Source organism: Corvus hawaiiensis, chromosome 22 (assembly GCF_020740725.1).
Source record: "Corvus hawaiiensis isolate bCorHaw1 chromosome 22, bCorHaw1.pri.cur, whole genome shotgun sequence".
Classification (NCBI taxonomy): Eukaryota; Metazoa; Chordata; class Aves; order Passeriformes; family Corvidae; genus Corvus; species Corvus hawaiiensis.
In genome coordinates, this window is record NC_063234.1 from 3422936 (window position 1) to 3443860 (window position 20925).

Sequence of the window (20925 nt, forward strand, 5' to 3'; positions counted from 1 at the left end):
CTCCCAACCAGACAGGTCCTGGGTTTCTTTCTGCTGATAATCCCACCAGGACCTTTGTTTCCTGATAAAACTGGATTCCACTGGAGAAACCCAAACACATTAGAGGCTCCATTACATCCTCTGCATCCTTCTTAAAACCTGCCCTGTGCTTCCTGAGCGTTAAACAGAGCAGATGCCTGCTGGGCTCCTCTGTGGCACAGCCCCAGCCCCTGCTGATAGCTGAGCAGCTGCCCTGATAACACAGTGACATTTCCAACGTGTGCCTATGAAAAAAGGGGGAAAAGGAGCTTGTCTTGAGTCAGATAACTCCGAGGTATGAGTGGGGCGGTTTGTTTTCGTCAAGAGTGAAGATGCTGTTCTAAAGAATCAGCTCCTGGCTCCTTGATTCGTGTGAAAACCTCAGCAGGCTCAGGGATTCACGGTCTGATATGGAAACGGGGCTGCTTAGTGGATGTGAAGGAAGGGAGAGGGAAAAAATCCGTTTATTTTGGGTCCCAGGTTTGAATGTTATATGGTGGAAAGCCAAATAGGTGTTTCCTTTTTGAGATGGGCCCATCACGGTGCTACTGCCAGGGCAGGGAGCTCCAGCCCGCCGCTGAATCCAGCAGTGAGTTTCCTTTGAAGAGGCACATCCGAGCCTCTAGTACAGGAAGGAAAGGAGGGGAGAGAGTGATTCAAACTTTGGGGATGATTTAGGAAGTTTTTGCTGGGGCTGGGTGGGACGATCTGTGAGCCATCGTGCTTGAATGAGTAAGTGACCGCAGCTGCCTCCAGTTCAATTCCCCTTTTCTTTGCCTGTTCCGGGGCAGAACTTTGCCCTGTGAATTTTGAAAAAAAGAGTTTTATGCAGAAACTTGGATGGGAAGCAGCAATAAATGTTTTTCCCTTTTTTTTTTTTTTTTTTAATCATTCTGCTGCTGTCCAAGGAACGAGGAGTGAGAAGCAGGCTGAGCCCAGCCTCGTGTGTGCAGAGAGTTTGTGCTCAAGGGAGGGGGACTCGTGGCTCAGGAGTTGTTCAGGGTGAAGGAATTTGGTTATTTCTCAAGCCTCTGAAATAAAACCAGAGCTGCCTTGAGTCACTTGGTCATTTTTTGTTTCATTGTCAGGCTCCAGGCAGGAGCTGAGGGCCATGTGGGGGTGCAGACAGGGGCACAGCCCACGCCAGGGCCAGGCAGGAGCCTGGACACCGTGTTCCTCCTGCATCCCTGTGCTTCCCCCTGGGATCTGTGGGGCTGGAAGCTGTCCAGGCACTTTACATAAGCAAACACCTCCACCTGGAGCTGCTGCTGCCTCCACAACGGGCACATTCTGTCAGGCAGGCCCCGACGCCGTAACCTCCACCACAGAGGGTCACTTGGAATTTGTTTCCTGCATCTGGAAGCCCGGGATGAGGGCTAGGGAGGGGAGTCAGTGCCTTCCATCCTGTGGGGTTTCCTGCCTTTCTTTATTGATTTTATTATTTTTTGGTGATTTTTTTTTTTCCTCTAGGCCTTTAGTGTCATCCTTCAAGCCAAAAAATTGCATTCATGTTCTCCCCAAATCGTTGCCATAATTACAGCTGTGTGTGGCCACGTAGGGATCCTTTGGAAACCAGATGTGTCGTTTTCTAAGCTCTGCTGCTGGGCCAGTGGCTGGCCACAGAAAGTGTACGGCACATATATTTATCTTTTTATGGAAATAAAAATGGTGTTTTTTATGGAAAAAAAAAAAAGTCTTCTGATGTCCAGAAACACCAAAGAAAATTGCTTTTGTTCTGTAGTTTTATAAAGAACTTGTCCTAATTCCCTGTCGCTTGTGGTGTTTCTCATTCTCTTTTTTTTCTCAGGGAGCTTCCCAGTTGAATAAACCAGCACTGGCTGCCCCGAGGTGTCACTTTTTGTGGGGATCCACATGTTCCAGCAGCAGGAATGTCCAAGCTCCTTCTCTGGAGCCTCACCTTTGGCAGGTGCTGTCCCTGTGAGGAGCACTGTCCCTACCAGGCTCTGACACTCCCACAGGGGACATTTAATAAAAAAAAAGAGAAGGGCTTGAGGGGTTTTGTCCCTTTTTCTCCTGAGCTGATGGCCCAAAATAATGTTCTGATGACCCCAAGCTGTTTGAGAGTTGACTTTTAAGACTCGTAGCTGCTTGGCCAGGTTTGAGCCTGGCTCACTGTGCTCTGCATCCTCAAGTTCATTATCTGATAGAAATACTGCTTTAATATTTGCCCTTTCCACTCCTGCTCTGGGCTGTGGGACACTTGCTGGGGTTCCTCTCTGAAGCTGGGCACATTTCAGTGTTTCCCAGATTCCTTCCACATTCAGAAAGCAGGATGGAGGTGGGACACAGCAAATGCAGGACCAGGAGCTGGATTCCACTGATCCCTGTGGGTCCTTCCAACTCAGGGAATTCTATGATTTTATGAAATGTGAAATAGATAAATCTCGCCAGAGCTGCAGGAGTTTTGTTTTGCTTTTTTTATCTCCCTCGAGTGTTTGTTTTTAGCCCTGTTCTGGTGGAGAGGACAGTTACACTGCTGCGAGATAAGCCAGGCTTCAAAGTCTGAATGGATGTGAGTGTAATTCTGAGCTTACCGGGGTCAAAGGTGCTTCCATCTGAGCAGGACTGACAGCCTTGTGGTTAAGTTTAGGTCTAAGGAGCTCGAAACTCAATTTCTAAATGCCAGAGCCTGGGTGATTTGGGACCTCACTTAATTTCTCATCTCATTCTGGTCTGTTGAAATTGGGATAGGAATCCTTCTCTTTTTCCATGCTTGCTGTTTCTCTTGCCCTTATTTCACAAGGTCTCTCAGGCAGAATCATCTTCCTGTTTTACATCTCAGTTGGGCTTTTGTCCTGGTGCTCCTGATAAAAAAATGCTGGGAAACTTGGTCAGGCATTGCCTGGGAAGTTCAGCCATGAGGTTTTCCACCAAGGAGCTTCCCCAGGGCTTGGAAATGTCAGATGTGAGCAATAAGGGAGAAAAATGGAGAAAATTGGAGTTTCTCAAATTCAAAGTCAGAGGCTCATCAGCAATGATTTTCTTTTCCCCATGGAAATGGTGGGGTTGTTTACTGAGGTTCTCTAAATCTGCCTGCTGGAAGAGCAGCACATGAAGAGAATTATCATTTTCTCATGCTAATTTCTGGCGTTTCCCAAAACAAGCGTGGCTCGCTGAGGCTGCACCCAGGTTTGAGCTGAATTTGCTTTCTGGAGCAGACTGAGCCACCCTGTGCTGTGCTTTGGAGAACCAGTGGAAGGTGCTCCTGGCTTGTCCAGCCACAAAAGGCATTTCTCCAAGGGAATGATCCGATAAAGGTCACCCCGTGGCACCACAAAAAAAGCCTTGTTTGTGAAGCAGCTGCTGATTATCATTGGGGAGCAAATGGCTTTGAATTTTATAGCTCCTGTTATCTGAAACTAATAAAAACACAATGCAGTGACGAGCCGAAGGTCATCTCATCTCATCTCATCTCTGCTGAGGTGGGGAGTGCTCAGCAGAGCTCCAGATTATGCACAGGTTTTGTCTAATGCAGTCTGTAAATGCAAGTTTGGGAATGAGGGATGTAAATCAAGGGTGTCTCCTGTCCTTCCACACTTCAAAGTTTTCATTTCCTATTTTTCCCTTTTGCTTCCCAAGCTCCACTCTCCAGGAGATAACAAAAACCAAGACATTCCCACCTCGATCTGGTGCCATTTTGGTTCACCCAGCACTGGAGTGGTCGTGAGCCACTTCTGGAAAATCAGATTTAATAGAAAATCCATGGAAACAATCCAAAGGCTCACCCACCTTGCAGGGAAGCTGTTGTGCCAAGTGCAACGTAAAGAGACAGCAATAAATCACCCTGCTCTGCACCTCAAATAGATAATCAATTTAATTGAAAGCATCAATAATCATAGTTTGACATTTATTACCCTCTGGATGTTTTATCTTTTAGGCAGGGGACAGCGGGGCAATGATGGATGCCAGTTCTGCCATGGAACACAATTATGTGGTGCAAGGAAAAGGGGTTTTATATTCTGCTAAAAAAAAAAAAAAGCGAAGCAGTTGAATTCATATTCAAGCAGAGTGCAGGAAATCTGTGAGGAGCAAATGCATGGAACTCTCATCCCTGGAACCTGAATGCTGCTCTTGTGGCTCGTGAGATAGTGTTGCAAATGCTGCTTGGTGTGCTCTTTTTAAGTGATTTAGGACAGAAAATCTACAGGGCCAGGTGTCCCTCTACAGAATATAGAGAATACACAGAACACCAGCTTTTATTTTCACATGTGCACAAGCAAAAACCAAAAGTGAGGCCAGGAGGCCGGATTGTTCCTTCTTTGGCTGTATCTTATGGTTTGTGCTCACCTGCTCAGGTCACTGTGCATCCTCAAAGGTAGAAAATAGTGTGGAAGTTACACAGATTGTCTGGACAGAGGCTCTGAGAGCCAAAAAGGGGATGGAAATGTTCCCTGCAGAAATGTTTCCATACCTGCAGGACAACATCCAGGGCAGTGCCTGGATTAAACAAAGCAGTGAAGGCGAGTGCTGGGTGAGGAAAGCCCGTGGCTGTGCTCACACATCCTGGAAAGCTGCCAGGAATGTGAAAACCCCAAACTCCTGAAGGGGAGACTTACGGAGCAAGTTCTTCCAAAAAAACCCCAAAGAGTTGTCTGTATCAGTTTGAATCAGGTGCTTCTTATGCATCAGTCAAAGCAGGTATTTCACCTTTTATTTTTGGTTGTTTTGGGGTTTTGACAGCTCGGACTTTCGGAGTGAATTAAACCTTTAGTACTTGCACCAAGCAGTAGATTCTGCACATGCTGTAAAGTTCTTTTTACACTTCCCCCATCCCAGGAGGCTCAGGGTGTTGAGGAAGACAAGACCCAAGTTTATGAGAATGTTCAAGTGCTGTTATGTTATTCCCACAAAGCAGCAGCTTCCTCGATGGCACACTGAGATTATTTGGCGAGCCAGGATCTCTTAACTCCGCTCACATCAGTGATTATTTACTTTGAGCTGGCAGTTACAAAAATGCTTTACTTCATTAAACCCTCTTCAGTGGCTTAAATACATTTTGTTTCCAGCAGCTGGGTACATTATGGACATTTCTTTGTCTATGATCTATTGGTGGTAGTTTGGAAGATGTAAACATTTGTGCTATTTGGCAAGATGGTTGTGGAGCCATCTTATAACCTCAATGTTCCTCTTGGCACGAGATTAAAAACTCCTTGTAATCAATGCTCGGGGCTGGATCTCCCAAGATTTTGCTCAGAACTTGCTTGGAGTGTTGGGTAACAATACAGGCTGTGTGTGCTCTTCAAAACCTTGCATGAAAAGAAAAAGTCCTTTTTTTTTTTTCCCCTTCTGGTGCTGTTCTGAAGAAGCCCCAAATGTAGAGCCCAGTTTCATTCCAACAGCAAATAATTGGAGTTACTAAGGATAATCATGGATTTTTTTTTTTAATCTCTTGGCCATTTTGGCACACTTCAGGCAAACCTTGTGCAGAGATTCCAGAATTGGCTTCCAGGGCTAGAACTGATTTATCTCCAGGACAGTGGGTGATACAGAGGAGCTGTTGAGGTGCCCCTGAGAACAGCTGAGAAAGATTCATCCATGTTAAGTGCTTCCCTGGTGCTGTTTTGGAAGAGGGAAGCAGCAGATTTGAGTTTCTGAGGGGGATGTCTCCCACCTCATCTGTCAGGAATACACTGCCTGGAAAGGGGTGGAAGAGATGCCCGTGGCATCTGCAGTGCAAGGAATCCTAATGAGCTAAAATCTCCACATTCCCTCATCTCAGGAGTTCTCGAGGGGCTCAGTGCATCCTTCACTTCTAATCAGGGGGTTCCAGTCACCCAGAAAACCCAAGGAGAAAAAAAAAAAAACAAAACCTTATTTCCATTTGGACTCCCTGAATTCCTGTCTCAAGAAAATGCCTTGAAATTGCCACCCACTCTCTGTCTGTCTGATTAAATAAAATATTGACCTTTTCCAAGCACAATATTATCATTCCAAGCATAATATTATCCAGTCCTGTCTGAGATTGTTTCTACAGCTCTTAAAAGGGAGCTCACCTGGCAGCCCTATCAATTCAGATAAAACAGCTCAGTGTGCCTTCCCAATAAAAAGCTGATTGTGTCTGAAGCTGGGCCACGGAATAATTCCCCATTAACTTTTCTTTCTAGAGAGCATCATTTGCTCAATATCACCTCAAAATAAAGGGAGGCAAAGTGCTGTTCTGTCCCTCTCTTGCTCTCTTTGCTTGCTCAGAGTGCTACTACAGGGAGTTCCTCTCCGAGTTCACTTTCCACCTCAGAGTAAGTCTTTACTCCATCGCTGAGCAGCTTCAGGGCAAGGGGCAGAGTGTGGCACACACAACAGCCACTCTCCTTGAAGAGACAGGAAATTACGATGCAGGAATGGATATTGGGGGGTGGGGTGAGAACCTTGAAATGTCCTTTAGGGTAATTCCTGTTTTCCTTCCTTTTCTCTTCCCCCAAAAAATTTTCCCCCGTTTGTGCTGTCATTCCTTCAGGGAGCTCCTGCTTTAGCTGGCCTGCGAGTCACAGGTTAAATGGACTTCTCAAAATTTGGGAAAGCCTCGTTGTGGTGTTTTGGGATTTTTTTGCTCCATGAAATGTTTTAATTTGGGGGGTTTTTATCCCTCCAAAATTCCATCTAGCTGTCCATATAGCTATTCCATAAAGCTGTTCCTTGTGGTTAACATGGAAAAGAAACACCCCAGCACAGGGAATTCCCCTCCTGCTGAGAGCCCAGGCTCTTCAGATGCGCAGTTTTTAGGTTTTTTGCTAAATTAAATGAGAGTTAAGTGATGTAAAGTTCCCTCAAGACCCCTGCGAGAGGCTTCTGTGGCGGCTGCACTGGTCACTGCCTTCGTTTCCTTTCAGGAAAGCTCATCCTTATGAAGGAGCCCGGAATATCCGCACCTTTCCCCAAAAACAAACGGCACTCGAGCACCTCCACAGCAGCCTCATGTTTCTCTTCCAGCTCCTGGCTTTAATGGGCCATTTTTCTTCCTGCTTCACCCTGCCTGGTGATGACCTTGTCATGTTAAAGTGACAGTGAGGTTATCCTGCTGATGGGTATCAAGCTGACATTTCCCATCCTTTCTGTCGGGGTGCCAGGCAGGGATGCATTCCCAGCCAGCCCGGCCTCCCCTGGGCCAGGCCCTTGCACTCCTGCCTCTCCCAGCTCAGGCAGAGAAGCCAGGCTGCCAAATGAGACAGTGCATTTCCCACTCCAGACTCTGGGAATTGCTGGGAATGCTGCACGTTGGCTTGATTTCCCTCCAAGTGTGATTAATGACCCCGACCGCCGCGGGCACTTCGCTCCGGTGCGCGGCTGGGGTTACACCGGGGGCTGTTACTGGGCTGAAACTGGGGAGCAGCTCTAGAGCTGCTGTTTCCTGGGGGTTGGCAAATTCTGTGTGGAAATTTAGGGATTTTCAAGCTGGTTTTTATGTTTGTGTTTGTGATTTGACATGTGGGGCACTGGAACACTCTGAGTGAGCTCGGGGAAGTTGTGCAATGCTGGGGCAGAGGCAGGACTTGGCTTCTGAACCAAGATACTTCTGATTGACCCTTTGGATGGGGTAAAACAATTCATAATTCTTATCAGCCTTTGGAGGCTGTGAGGAAGAGAATGAAATGAGGTCACTTTTCTCTGTTCTTTCTCAAAATTTAGCTGCCTGATGATTACATTTAAGTAGGGATGGAGGCTGTCATTCAGTACAGGGTGGTGGGAGAAGCCAGAGCCAGCTGCTCTGTGTCTTGAGACCTGAAGAAGAAAATATTTTCCCTTGGAACATCTAATGCCAGTCCTTCTCCTTGGCACCTGTTTGCCAGGAGGGACGGAAGTGCTGAGGTTTCCTCCTCCCTTGATATTGGTGCCAATCAATGCATCAGTGGCAATGCCTTGTCTGTGATGAGAGGGATTTTGTAAGAAAAGAGCAATAACGTTGATGTTGTCACAAAGGGTTGAAGGTGCTGCAGCTCTGCCTCTCCTAAGGGAGAAGAGAGTTTCTGGAAAGGACATTCCGACAGAACTGAGAGTCCCCACAGAGACACCAAGAATGAGACCTTGGGTGAACTTGGAGATCTTTTCCAACCAAAATGATTCTGTGATGAGCAGAACCTCACCCAAATGGAGGCATCGGTGACTGAGGGTCAAATCATGAATGATCCCAGGGACTGGATGGCGTCAGTGCTGAATCCATCCCATGTCCCTTTGAGGGCATTCCGAGACCCCCTGCTCACACGAGCTGTGACTGGACACCCAGGTCCAAGTGCACCGAGCTGCCTGTCCATGGATTTATCAGCCACTGCCTGTCCTGGGTGGAAAAGCTGCAATTTAAGGTGAGCTATGAGCTCCTCAGCCGAGCCCAGAGGTGCCCATCCGTCAGCCCCCGCGCGCCAGCGCTGCCACCGCGGGATGATGCACGGCCCCTCTTCATTTACTTATGATTATTACTGATCACCTGAACAAAGTGGGGATCAATAGATGAACCACGGGGGAAGTTCGTTTACATTATTCTATCAATACCAAGGTCATTTTTATAACTAAAAAGGGTCAAGGGCAAAAGATGGATGGCTCGTGGATGAATTTAGCCATCCAATCCATTTACATCCCCCCAAACAGCCCGGCTTTATCTGTTAACCAAAACATTGCACTTCACTCCTCAAGATGATTTTTTGCTGGGATAATAAATAGCTCTGGCTACATTAAGTGACTGTGCAATGTGGGCCCATGGCAGACAGAATTTAGAGCTGATGACCTTAAACTTCCACTCTACTGCTGTTTTCTCTGTGGTTACAGTGAAGATGTGGCTGCTTGTGTCCAAGAATCTTGTGTTTTATTTCATTTATTTAGCTCAACAGTCTGTGCCAGGCAAGTTTCATGTTGGAGAGGAACAAACTGAGTAAATCAGACACAACTTAAAACATACAACTTCTGTTTTAATCCTCAGACTGCACACACTGCTCGGTGTGGGTAGTGTCTCTTTCATCTTTCCAGAATTCAGTTTTATAATGGGATTTCTCTATAGGAGGAAGGAAAGTGGAGGTAATACTTGTAAAGGGATTTTTAAAAGAAAAGTATAATTAATTTAAACCTTTCTTTTTTTCTCATGTGTACTGTTACAGGTTTCTTCTCTGGGAGAAAGTGAGCAAAATACCAGACTTGGAGGTTTGTGTTGCTAACTGGGACTTGCTCTGCTTTCAGGGGTCCCTGTCTGTTGCCAAAGGGGGTGCAGTGGGGATGTGTTTACTGTGTAAATGTTTCATCTCCGCTCCTGGGTCCTTAAAAACCTCATTCATAGAATCCCAGGATGGTTTGGTTTGGAAGGAACCTTAAATCTCCTTTCTTTCCACCCCCACCATGGGCAGGGACACCTCCATGAGCTAAGGTTGCTCAGAGCTTCATCCTTCAACACTTCCAGGGATGGGGCAATTCTGATTATTGGTAAAAGCTGGTTTTTTTTGAGTGATGGTCACGAAGAGATGGTTGTAAAGATGGTGTTGGATTGCTGGGATGGAGAAGAAGAGCAGCCAGAGGTTCCACGTGGAGCCATAGGAAAGGGAAAGGCATCTCCAGCTGGATCCATGGGCCAACACTGAATGAACTCCACTTGCTTTTAGCAAAACTGCCAAACTATCAAGTGAGTTTCTCATGCTCATTAACACTGGACTTTAAGAACCCGATAAGAATGCAATATAAAATCAAAGAGCCCCTAAAGACTGCGATATTATATTTAATACTCTCCTATCACCAGGCCCTGAGTGCTTGGCAGGAGAAATGGTGACATTTCCTAATCAGTCCCCTCTCGTATTTGTCTTGGCTGGAAGTCTCCAGTCCTCAGCTAATCAGTCCCCTCTCGTATTTGTCTTGGCTGGAAGTCTCCAGTCCTCAGCTCATTGAAGTCACTGCAAATTCTCTCCATTAGATCCTGTTTGACTTCCTGGTAGCTGCAGTTAACTCGATCCCAATGGCATGGAGGAGTTATGTCTTTAAAAATCAGCGATAAAAGTTGTGATAGCGGGTATGGAAACCACAGGTTTATGTTCTTTCTCGAAGTCTTTGTTCTTAAACATTCATTTTTCTTCGCATTATCTCCCCCTGGCATTTCCCTGAAGTTTGGTCTGTGGGTACAAACACATTATTTCATACTAAAGGATGATTTAGGATGTTCCTTTCTTTTCAACCCCATTTGGGATAACCTGTCCTAAGTCACCTCTGCAAACTGCATTTTGTTCTCCTGGGATTTGGAGAACAGGGAAGATTCCTCTGTAAAGCCATGCAGGACACGAGCAAGTACAGAGGTGCTCCCTGCAGCAGATTTCCAGAAATTTTGGGCTGTGGATCCCTCCTAATTCCACACATTTTTCCTGCAGCACCGTTCCACCTTTTTGCCCAGGCTCCCAGCTGAAAAATAAATGGTTATAAAATGGTCTGTGGAGTGGCAGGGCTCTGCAGGCTGTTCCTGGGCCACAAACCACAGCTTGGCTGCTCCCCAGTGTTCCCAATTGTGCTGGGGTTGCCCTTAGCACTGAATGGTTGGTTTATTCTTTCCACTCTTTTCAGCCCGGGGTTTGTTCCTTGCCAGTCAGAGCTGTGCTCTTCGTCCTCCTTCCCTCACCAGCAAGGAGAGGAAATTCTTCCCCTCAGAGAAGAGCTTTCCTCCCTTCCCTCTTAATTCCAGGCACATTCACTTCAAATTCCCAAGGCAGGATATTGAAAATTTCCTTGAGTTAATAGGGCTCACAGATTTGCTTACGATAGAAAAAGGGAAGATTTTGGTAAATTGTTGGCCAGAAAACGCTATAAAATCCCTGTATTTTAACAATATGGCTGCAAGACCAAATTTTTAAGTGCTGGAATGGTTTTCTGTGGGTTTCTTCCATGTCTGGTTGCACGTCGGTGCTGTGATGTGGCTCTGTGGGTTGTTGGCTGCTGCATTCGAATGTATATTTATATATATATATTTATATATGTGTGAAGATCTTGGAGAAGAGAAGCTTTGGGGTGACCTAATTGGGGTCTTGCAGTACCTGAAGGGATCCCACAGGAAAGTTGGAGACTGTTTACAAGGGCCCGGAGAGACAGGACAAGGGGGAATGGCTTCAAACTGAAAGAGGGGAAATTTAGGTGGGATATTGGGAAGAAATTCCTCCCTGGGAGGGTGGGGAGGCCCTGGCACAGGGTGCCCAGAGAAGCTGTGGCTGTCCCTGGATCCCTGGAAGTGTCCAAGGCCAGGCTGGATGGGGCTTGGAGCAGCCTGGGACAGTGGAAGGTGTCCCTGCCATGGCAGGGGTAGAACAAAATGATCTTTAAGGTTCCTTCCAACCCAAACCCATCTGGGACCGTATGATAATGGATATAAAGTTGTAAAGAATCTCTTCCCCATGGAATAGCTGCCATGGGTTTTGGTGCTCTGTGCCTGGGCTGGGTCCCACAAGGTCCTTTGTGCTCCTGGCCTATGGCCAGAAAAGCACTTACACGTGGAAACCCTCCTGGTTCTATTCATTTCACTGATACTTCTTGCCTAAATACCTGACTGGGCCGGGGCCAGCCCACTCAGGAGTTGGCAGGATAAAACTTTTAAGGGAATAATTAATGGGAATTATGAAGAACAAGACTTGTAGCTTAATAACAGCGTTGTCTCCTGAGCTGGGGGGGAACTGAGGTGCAGGGAGGAGGTGACGTGTGTGAGCACTCGAGCTGCTGGACAGGAGAGGTGCCTGCAGTGGTGTCCAAACGATTTTACCTGCTCAGAAACCATGTCCTGGAGGTGGTGGGTGCTGGTTGGGGTTGGAATGAACTCTGCCAGGTTGTAGGGGTGCTGTGCTGCTCCAGATGTTGCTCAGTACCACACCTGTGTGTAAGAACTCTGGACAAAGGGTGGGACTGTTGGAGTGTCCTGTGCAGGGCCACAAGCTTGGATGACCCTTGTGGGTCCTTCCAGCTCAGGACATTCTGTGATTTTCTGACCTGAGACATTTTTTAGAGCCAAAACAAGCTGGCTGGAAGGAGCTGTTTGCTCTGCGGGTCGTGCTGTTCCTGTGTCCATGCAGACAACAGGGCCATCACGTCACAGCCAAGCAGAGTGAGTCTGCCGTTAACCCAACTATGAACAGCACAAAGCAGGCACAGCAGGGCCAGAGCCTCTGCTTTCACCTGAAGTGTTCATGTGAACTTGTTTGCAGGTAAGCATCACAGGCCCTTGGCTAATTTAAGGCAAAAGAAGCATTTTTCTAGTTCTTGTTCTGACCCAGCTGCATGGTGGTCCCAGAAGAAGAGGCAGGTTTGAGATGGTGCAGGTGGCACAGCCCAGGTTCCAGAGCTGGAAGTGATGACCCCAGTGTGCTTGGGGAGGGCCAATGCCAAGGGCAGGTGCCCAGGCAGTGGGTGAAACCCTGAAGTGCTCACTTAGCTTTGAGCATCACTGATGCCATCAGTGGCCTACGGAGCTTTTACTGAAAAATCAGGTGATCATAAAGACCCAGTTACTGAAGAGAGTGCTGTCATCTGCCTCCTGACTTCTGTGCAATTACTGGGCATTCTCTCCTTCCAACTCTGAACAGATGTAGAAATATCTGTTTAAAATCCAGACTCACAGAGATCCAGCAGGGGCAGGCTCAGGTCTGTCATCTTCGCCCCCAGAGTTTGCTGACCACACCATGCTTTGCTGAACGCATCAGGCTGTGCCTATTGAAGTTTGGGTTGGAGGCTTTTTCCCCCCTAAATGACAGTTTATCTGAGCTGGGGGAATGAATGGATAACGTTACTATTTACATAAGCTCATTGTGATCTGTCTCGGTAATGTAATCAAATTAGGGTTAACTGCAGCTGGAGAATGCCAGCTTGTAAACTGTTTTTCAAAAAGAATCACATGGTGTTCCCTGACATGTTTAGTATACATTCGGGGGGCTTTGCAAAAATTCTAGCACATCCCTAACTGGTGGAACTGAGGCAGGATCCTGTTGCCACCAATTCCCTGAGCCCAGGGAAGGAAGGGCGGGGAAATCCCTCACTGGTGGGGCAGATCCATCTCCAGCCCAGCCCTAAGGCACAGGCTCTCCTGACGTGGCTGCTGCTGACATGTTGTCTTTCTCCTGGCTAAAATCAACAGATCAGTTGATAGGAAAAGCATGTGGTGTAAATTTTGAGCACATTTAGGAACATCTTGTGTTAAGTGCAGGAGTGCAGCCCACTGCACACGTCGAGCTCTATATTTAGTCTCGTGGCACTCGCATGAGATGAAGCCTAGCCTGAGCTAAAATTACCCAATGAGCAGATTTTCAAAGTATCTTTTTGTTATTTTTTCTTAATAAACATCATATCTGGGACTTGCTTTGCCTGGTTCTCCCTCTGCTCTCTAATGGGGAGGTGCCATGGACATCCCAGTGTTGCATCATCCCCCTTCCCACGTGCTGTGGAGAGGAATCCCGGGATGGGCTCTGCTCCAGGGCACCTGGTGTGGCTGTTGATTGATGTCTGGTGAGATAGGTGTCACCAGACAGTGTTTATTCCACACTGGGAACGCACCAGGACGATTTTGAGGTGCTCTCCTCCACCCAGGAAGGTTTCTGGAGGTTCGTTCGGAGCCCTGGCAGGGTTTGGGCAAGGGGAGGTTTGGAATTCTGGCCTCTGCTCCTACACAGAGACCCCAGCAGTGCCAAGCTGCCAACCTGCTCAGCTGGAGCAGGAAAATGGGACATTCAGGACACTGGGCTGTGGGACATGTCCAGGCCAATGCAGATGGTCTGTGGTGGAGCTTAGGCCCACACTGTATTTTGGACATCTTTTTTTTAAACCACGTGTAAAGTAAGGATGAAATATTTAATCTAAACCAGTTCCTACTCTCCCCCTTCTGCTAAAATGCCTTTTCACCCATAGAATCACAGAACTGTGAAGGTTGGAAAAGACCTTTAAGATCATCAAGTCAGTGCAGCACCACCACCATGTTCACCATTAATTGTCCATGTTCTGACAGTTTGAGTGCAGAGACGGTTCCATCAAAATCAAAATTCTTCATGATATTGAGGTTTTTGTCCCCCAGAAGTTCTGTAATAGATGGAAACTCAAATATCAAAAATCAGCCATTTTCAAATATCCGAACGAGCAGCAAGATCTTACAGAGGATTTTCTGCAAATTCGCCGTTTTGGAATGTGGATGAAATATTTTCACAGAAATTCTGTTCTCTAAGAACTTCAAAATTCAGGATCTGCATGAACTGAAAGGCAAAAAAAAAAAAAGGTTTGAGAGAAGGAACTTGCCCCTTGAGCACAGCTCTGTCCAAACCAACAAAAGGAAGCTTGTGTTGGCATCTCGATTCCGACTCAGGAATTCTGACTCTTAAGCCTGTTTATACAGGGCTCCACCACAGCCCAATTTGCACTTCATTGGAGTTTTCTTTCCCCTCCATGTTTATGGTGCTGCTGGACGGGCGGATTACCCACTCTGCCTGCACACACTTCTCCAATTGTGTCCAAGGCTTTTTGCACTTAATAATTACAGGCAAGTGTCTTCATTTGGAGGCAGCTGCGTCCCGTGGATGTTTTGGAGTCGTTTTGCATTTCTGTTTCAGCTCTGAAAGTTTCATGGCCTAATTCTCCAAAGGTTTTTGGGGGTTGCTGGTTCCTGGTGAGAGCACTGGGAGCAGTCAGCATTCCCTGGAAGCTCGTGACATCCAGGCCAGGCAGGATGGGTGTTTAACTCCAGTCATTCAAGGGGATGTCAGGGTGCTCCAGGGTCGGAACACAGAATTTTATGGCTCTGGGATTTGCCTCTTGATCCTATTTGCTCTCAGCTACTTTGGAAACCGCAGTTTCAACGTCCATTAGAGCTGGTGTAAAGCACGGAATGGTTTGGGGTTCTTCCCATGGAAACACAGCCCCTTGTTAGTGCAGCTGAGCTGGAGATTTGGCAACGGGCTGGGAATCTGTAAATCAGTCGATCTCACCTGGGCATGGCCAAAGGGGGCCAAGAACTTCATGCCAAACCCTCAGCTGCTGAAGTGCAATGGAGCCTCTCCTCTCTCCTCTCTCTCCTCTCCTTTCCTTTCCTCTCCTCTCCTTTCCTCTCCTTTCCTCTCCTCTCCTTTCCTTTCCTTTCCTTTCCTTTCCTTTCCTTTCCTTTCCTTTCCTTTCCTTTCCTTTCCTTTCCTTTTCCTTTCCTTTCCTTTCCTTCTTTCCTTTCCTTTCCTTTCCTTTCCTTTCCTTTCCTTTCCTTTCCTTTTCCTTTCCTTTCCTTTCTCTTCCTTTCCTTTCCTTTCCTTTCCTTTCCTTCCTTTCCTTTCCTTTCCTTTCCTTTCCTTTCCTTTCCTTTCCTTTCCTTCCTTGTCCTTTCCACTTTCCTTTCCTTTCCTTTCCTTTCCTTTCCTTTCCTTTCCTTTCCTTTCCTTTCCTTTCCTTTCCTTTTCTCTTTCCTTTCCTTTCCTTGCCTTGCCTTTCCTTGCCTTGCCTTGCCTTGCCTTGCCTTGCCTTGCCTTGCCTTGCCTTGCCTTGCCTTGCCTTGCCTTGGCCTTGCCTTGCCTTGCCTTGCCTTGCCTTGCCTTGCCTGCCTTGCCTTGCCTTGCCTTGCCTTCCTTCCCTTCCTTCCCTTCCCTTCCCTTCCCTTCCCTTCCCTTCCCTTCCCTTCCCTTCCCTTCCCTTCCCTTCCCTTCCCTTCCCTTCCCTTCCCTTCCCTTCTTTTCTTGCATATTCATCTCTGTCCCTTGGAGGTTTTTCCTGCTCTTTGGCAGCCCAATCACCTCCCCCTGGCCCGGGATCCCCGAGCACCCTGCCCCCATCCTGTCCTCAGGGGTCTGTTTGACCTCAGCCATCCCGGATCCCCCCCCAGAGCGCCGGGAGCCGCTGGAATTCCCGGCGTGGGCCGCTCGATCAGCTCCGTTCCCCGTGTGTTTACCCTGGTGGGGTATCCAGGGTGATGCAAAGTTGAGGTACTTGACCTCCCGAATGCCCGCTGACCTGGAGCTAATCTGAGGTGGAGCACAGCAGCGATTTAATGACTTGTTCCACCACACCTCGGCTGGAGGGGGAATTAAGGAGCTCCCAGAGCAGCTGATGGAGCGCTGGGGGGCCGGAGCATCCCCTGCTCCAGAGGGATTCCCTCCCCCAGAGCCTGAGGGTCCCTGTTCCCTTGGTGCCCGTGTTGTCCACACCTGCCTTGTGGGAGAGAAACCTGTCCTTGTCTGCCAGGTCTGAGGGAATTATTCACAGAAGCAACACAAAATCTTAAAATCTAACAGTTGTGGTAAAAACTGTTGAGAGTTTTGGCCATTATTATCAATAATTTAATATTAATTCTTCCTCCTCCTTCATCATCGTAACAACAGCAAGAATAATCTCTATTATTTTATAACATTCTTAGTTGCAACTCAACTCAATTTTCTTTCTGTTCTATTTTCTCCTCAGCAAATACTGACTGATCCCGAGGTGACCTCCCAGGAGGGCAGTATAAAAAAGGTAGGACATGGCTCAGTCTTCTGGGAGTTGTTTTATTCCCTGGCTTGGACACTCTTCCCTCACTTTTGAACCAAGGTGTCGATGACAATAACGTCGTAAAAGTTTTCCAGTGTTTGCTGTTGCTTTTTTGGATTAAGTGCTGTGGTTCTGTTGGCGTATTTTTCTGTCTTTTTGTGATTCCAGTCATTATGAAAGAGAAAATAATAGTTTGAGGTGTTCCTTGATTCTGCTACAACACAAACAGCTGCTGGGCCAAAGCGAGAAACCTCATTTACCTTTTTTCCAGTAAAAGAAAATGTTGGTCCTTTGTTAAAAGTGCGAAATTTTTGGAGGTTGCTTCAGCATGTAAATGTGGCTAATGTGAAGTCCAAGGGAAAAGGAGCAGGTCTGTGCTTTTCATCACATTGTGGGGCTCGAGCTGTAACAGTGACCAGATAAAATGTGTTCCACACTCAGCCCAGCTGCACAAATGTCCTCACTGGAGCTGGGAGGCAGCCTCAGCATGGCATATTTGGGTAGCCAGGCTGCTGTTTGGGTTGGGGTTGCTCTCAGAAGCACTAAAATGAGATTTTGTTGGTTAACAGCTCTGCTAATTAAAGCGTTACAAGTCAGGTTTGATTAGAGCCTCTCAACAGCTGGAGCTTGTGTGTCCTCATGGAAATAAGGAGCTGGTTGTGACTCCTTTTATATGGAATTGTCTTACAAAGGATGTTCACAGTCCTGCTGATGAAGTTTTTGAATTCTCTGAGGTTGGACCTTGCCACAGCTGCCTTTGCTGCTCTTCCTTCGGGCGAGCGCCGATGCTGCTTCTCCGCTCTGAAAGATGAAAGGAATCCCTTGCTTCCCTCTGCCGAACAGAGGGAAATGCAATCCTTGCCAGGCTCCACAGTCAGGCTGGGAAAAGGGATTTAGACACTTGTCCAGTATGGCCTGTTCTGTTCTTACCACGATAAAAAAGAAAAAAGCAGGTTTCATTTTCGAGGCTCCCAAGAGGAAACACCCTCTGAGCGCGCCGTGACCTCGCCAGGGACCTGTGGCACCAGGGCTGAACTTTTTACCTTGGGCACCTCCATAACTCATGGGGTGTCTGTCCCTGTCTCTGTGGGATCCTTTTGTCTGGACAGACGTGGTGACAAGGTGGCAGGTTCTTATTATCCCCCCACACTTCTCACAAGGACGGAGGGAATTCTCCAGGGCCCAGCTATTTCTTATTCAGTCTTTAATTATGATATCACAAATGAACTCTCCATCCTCACCTCCAGGATCTGCATTACCCCAAAGAGAGCAGGAGTTGTGTGAAACAGGGAAACACGAGACTGGCAGTTTTATATGCTCAATCCATGGGTTTATATTTAAACTTTGTGCTTTTATTTCAAGGGAGATTGTTACAAAAAACTGCAGGTCTTTGAAAAGTGCCGTGTCCTTAAATATTTCCCCGTGCAGCAGGTATAAAACTGGACAATTATGATATTTGACAAGGGGGGAAGGCCTGGCCTTCCACTTGTGTCTTTTAAATGCATTGTAGAGAAGCACTAGTGGGAGTTTATGAGGTGATAAATTTATTGAAGGATGGGCAGTAGGGTTTTACAGCTGGGGTAAAGGAGGTCAGAGCAGTAAGGTAAAGAGTTCAAGTCTAAACTTTATGGCTTGTGAAAAGACTACTGCGAGACAGCTTTTCAGTCAGGAGAAAATGAAAACTAAAGAATGAGAAATCACTCGGGACAATTTTTGTAGGATCTCTCAATTGTTTGGAAGTAGCACTCTGGCATTTGGCTCCGGTGGCACAAAACCCTCTTGGGAGCAGATTTCCTTTTCCAGCCTCTCTAAATCATTCAGTTGTCATATCCCTGAAGACACAATAGTTGAGATTTGACTCCAATTTATTCCTATTCCTTCAGAGATGAGTTGGTGGCAAATGTAACTGTAGTGGGTGGCCTGATTTAAACTGGGAGGGGAGGAAATCGGAGCTGCGGAGGCCATAATTTCAGTGCTTCCTTTGACTGCTGCATCACAGATTCAGAATTGGGCACTAACAAGGACTAGAAAGAGCAAAAAACAAAATCTGGGATGCAGAGAAAAATCCATAAAACCAGGAAAAAGCTGGGAAGGGAAGGTGATGGCAGTGAGAGGTGCAGGGAGACGTGCGGGAAGCAATCTCTGCTTAAAACTGACGCCAGAACTCTCTCTGCTATTAAGCTCCCGGGAAAAAAATGCTCTTTTACATAACTTCAATGAACTGAAAGGCAGTGAAAAGTCTGAAGATGCAGCACAGCAGAGCCTGTTATCTGGTAGAAAAAAACAAGCTCTTCTTTGGCTTGGAGCACAAAGAATAAGTATTTCCCACTATATCCAGTATTTTTCAGTTCGTGTTACTGTTATTTCTGCTGGGACCACTAACCCCACAAAGCTGATTTCTTTGTTAGAGGTGGTCTGACAGGAATAATTCATTGTCATTAAAGGAGCCATATCCAGGATCATTTTCCGTATCTGTGCAGCTCCATGGACTGAAATTGGTGTATTCCTAACGAGCTTGTATCACCTTTGCTTGCTGATATTTAGTTTAATTCAGACAAATACACATGAGCTCCTCATCCTGTTGGTTTAATTTTAAATCACCAGTGGTGGAAGCAATACTAAAACAGGAGAGTCACTTATTTTGGTTATTTTAGTGACCTGAATGCAGACACTCAGAGACAAAACCATGAGTTATACCTGTGGGTTTATTGTCCCCTGCTCCCAAAAGTCTTTTTCCCAGCCCATGTCCCTGCACTCTGTTTATTTTCCTTAGAGAGCAGCTCAGTGTCCTCTCCCTCTGAATTTTCCAAGCTTCCCCACTGCATTTAATAAACGGAACAAACAGCTCGTTGTCATTGTCACCGTCCCCGTGTTCATTTTGCTTTAACTCTGAGCTGAAGGATTTCCCCTTCCTCCAGCAGGAAGCAAGGCCTGTGTCCATTACACACCATATTTTTTTCCCCAAGTAGATGCATTTCTCTCCCCTCCAAGGGTCACTTTGGATGAGGGCTCCAGAATGCTGGGGAAGGATTCTCTGTGTGTGCAGAGCTCCCAGCCAAGCTCCCTGGGTCGGGTTGTTTTTCTGACCGTGGTGACAAGGGACCTCAGGGACTTCTCTCTTCAGTAGACTCTCTATTTAGTTTCTGTTTACTTAGAGGGAATAGCCTGAGGGGCTACTGGAGAGAAAACATCTGTGGGAGATAATCTATAGAGTTATCTATCTATCACTCTTGTCGACCCTGTCTCCCCTGAGAGCAAGCTGAGAGACTTGTAATAAAAAGGCATCGCTGAAGAGGCTTTAGGGACAAATAAAGAGACATGTTAAGGGCCAGCTGAAAAAGGATAGAAGACATTATTAAAGCTCAATAGCCGTCTTATCAAAATCCAATAGGATAGGCATTTGGCAAAAGGCTTTAAATTTATTCTTTGACTTTCTGGAGAGCTTGAATTTATCCATTAACAAGAATGTGCTGCGCGGGGAGCGGGAGATGCTATCGGCTTCAAAAGGGTTGGATTCAATCTGGCATTGTGCAAAACACAACAAAAACTGAAGATAAAACCAATTTCCCCCTCCTCCTTTGGCTGGCCTCATTCCTACATTGCCAGATATTAGAAGCTGTAAATATAATGATGATGAGGCTGCAAAATAAAAGCAATTTAAGCAGTTTATTCTGCACTCACAAATCACACTGATTTTTATTTTTTTTTAAATAAAGTTAATTTTAGAAAACTGGGTGTGATTAGAAATTCTGGTCCCTTAGAAAAGCATCAAGTAGCAACCAAGAAACCCAGGTATGAGGAAAGCTTTCAGCTCTAAAGCAAAAGTAAAACCCCAACGAGTGTTTTGCTGCTGCAGATGCGAGGTGGGATGGGGCCATAAATCTCCCCGGGTTTATTATTATATCCAAAATGCTACAGGTCACAGGAACCATCTGATACTTCAGGAGCACATTGTTCGCACCGGGATGATTGATTGATAATTATGATAATTTGCAAAATGATTATTTGGGTATTATGGCCGCGGCTCGTCCCGCCGGGTCGCTGTGAAGACATTTTCTATATCACGGGGCCGTCAGGAATGGCCTCTGGCAAGGAGGGATGTGGAGAGGTCTGGCCGGGCTCTCCCGGCGGGATCTGCGGGGCTGATGAATGATGACCCAGAGGAGTAAGAAATCAGACTTCAATAAGCAGTCAGGAAGGTAGTTAGGGACGAGCAAGGGAACTGTTCACTGTCTTTTGTGCAGCAATTACTGGGCAGGCCAAACCCCCCCAAGGCCTGAGCGGGGGCTGGCAGCACATTGTGCACCCTGAGAGAGCAAAGCGGAGAGCTGAACCCGGCCTGCTCCAAGCTGCTGCCCTTGCAGCACAAATTGCACGTGCCTTTCTGCACTTAACGGGGATCTATCATCCCCAGCTCATGGAAGGTGTCCTACAACTCTCAGGGAGGATTTAAGCCCACAGTTTGCA

General features: G+C 46.8%; 1 protein-coding gene across 4 annotated transcripts in view; it reads left to right on the top strand.

Annotated features, from left to right (window-relative positions):
* Positions 1-20925, top strand: part of PRDM16 (PR/SET domain 16) — a 290989-nt gene that overhangs the window by 130898 nt on the left and 139166 nt on the right. For all 4 annotated transcript variants that reach the window (XM_048326313.1, XM_048326314.1, XM_048326315.1 and 1 more), the window contains one exon: positions 16393-16443. In XM_048326313.1, the coding sequence (XP_048182270.1) occupies positions 16393-16443 (51 nt within the window). The remainder of the gene's footprint in view (positions 1-16392; positions 16444-20925) is intronic.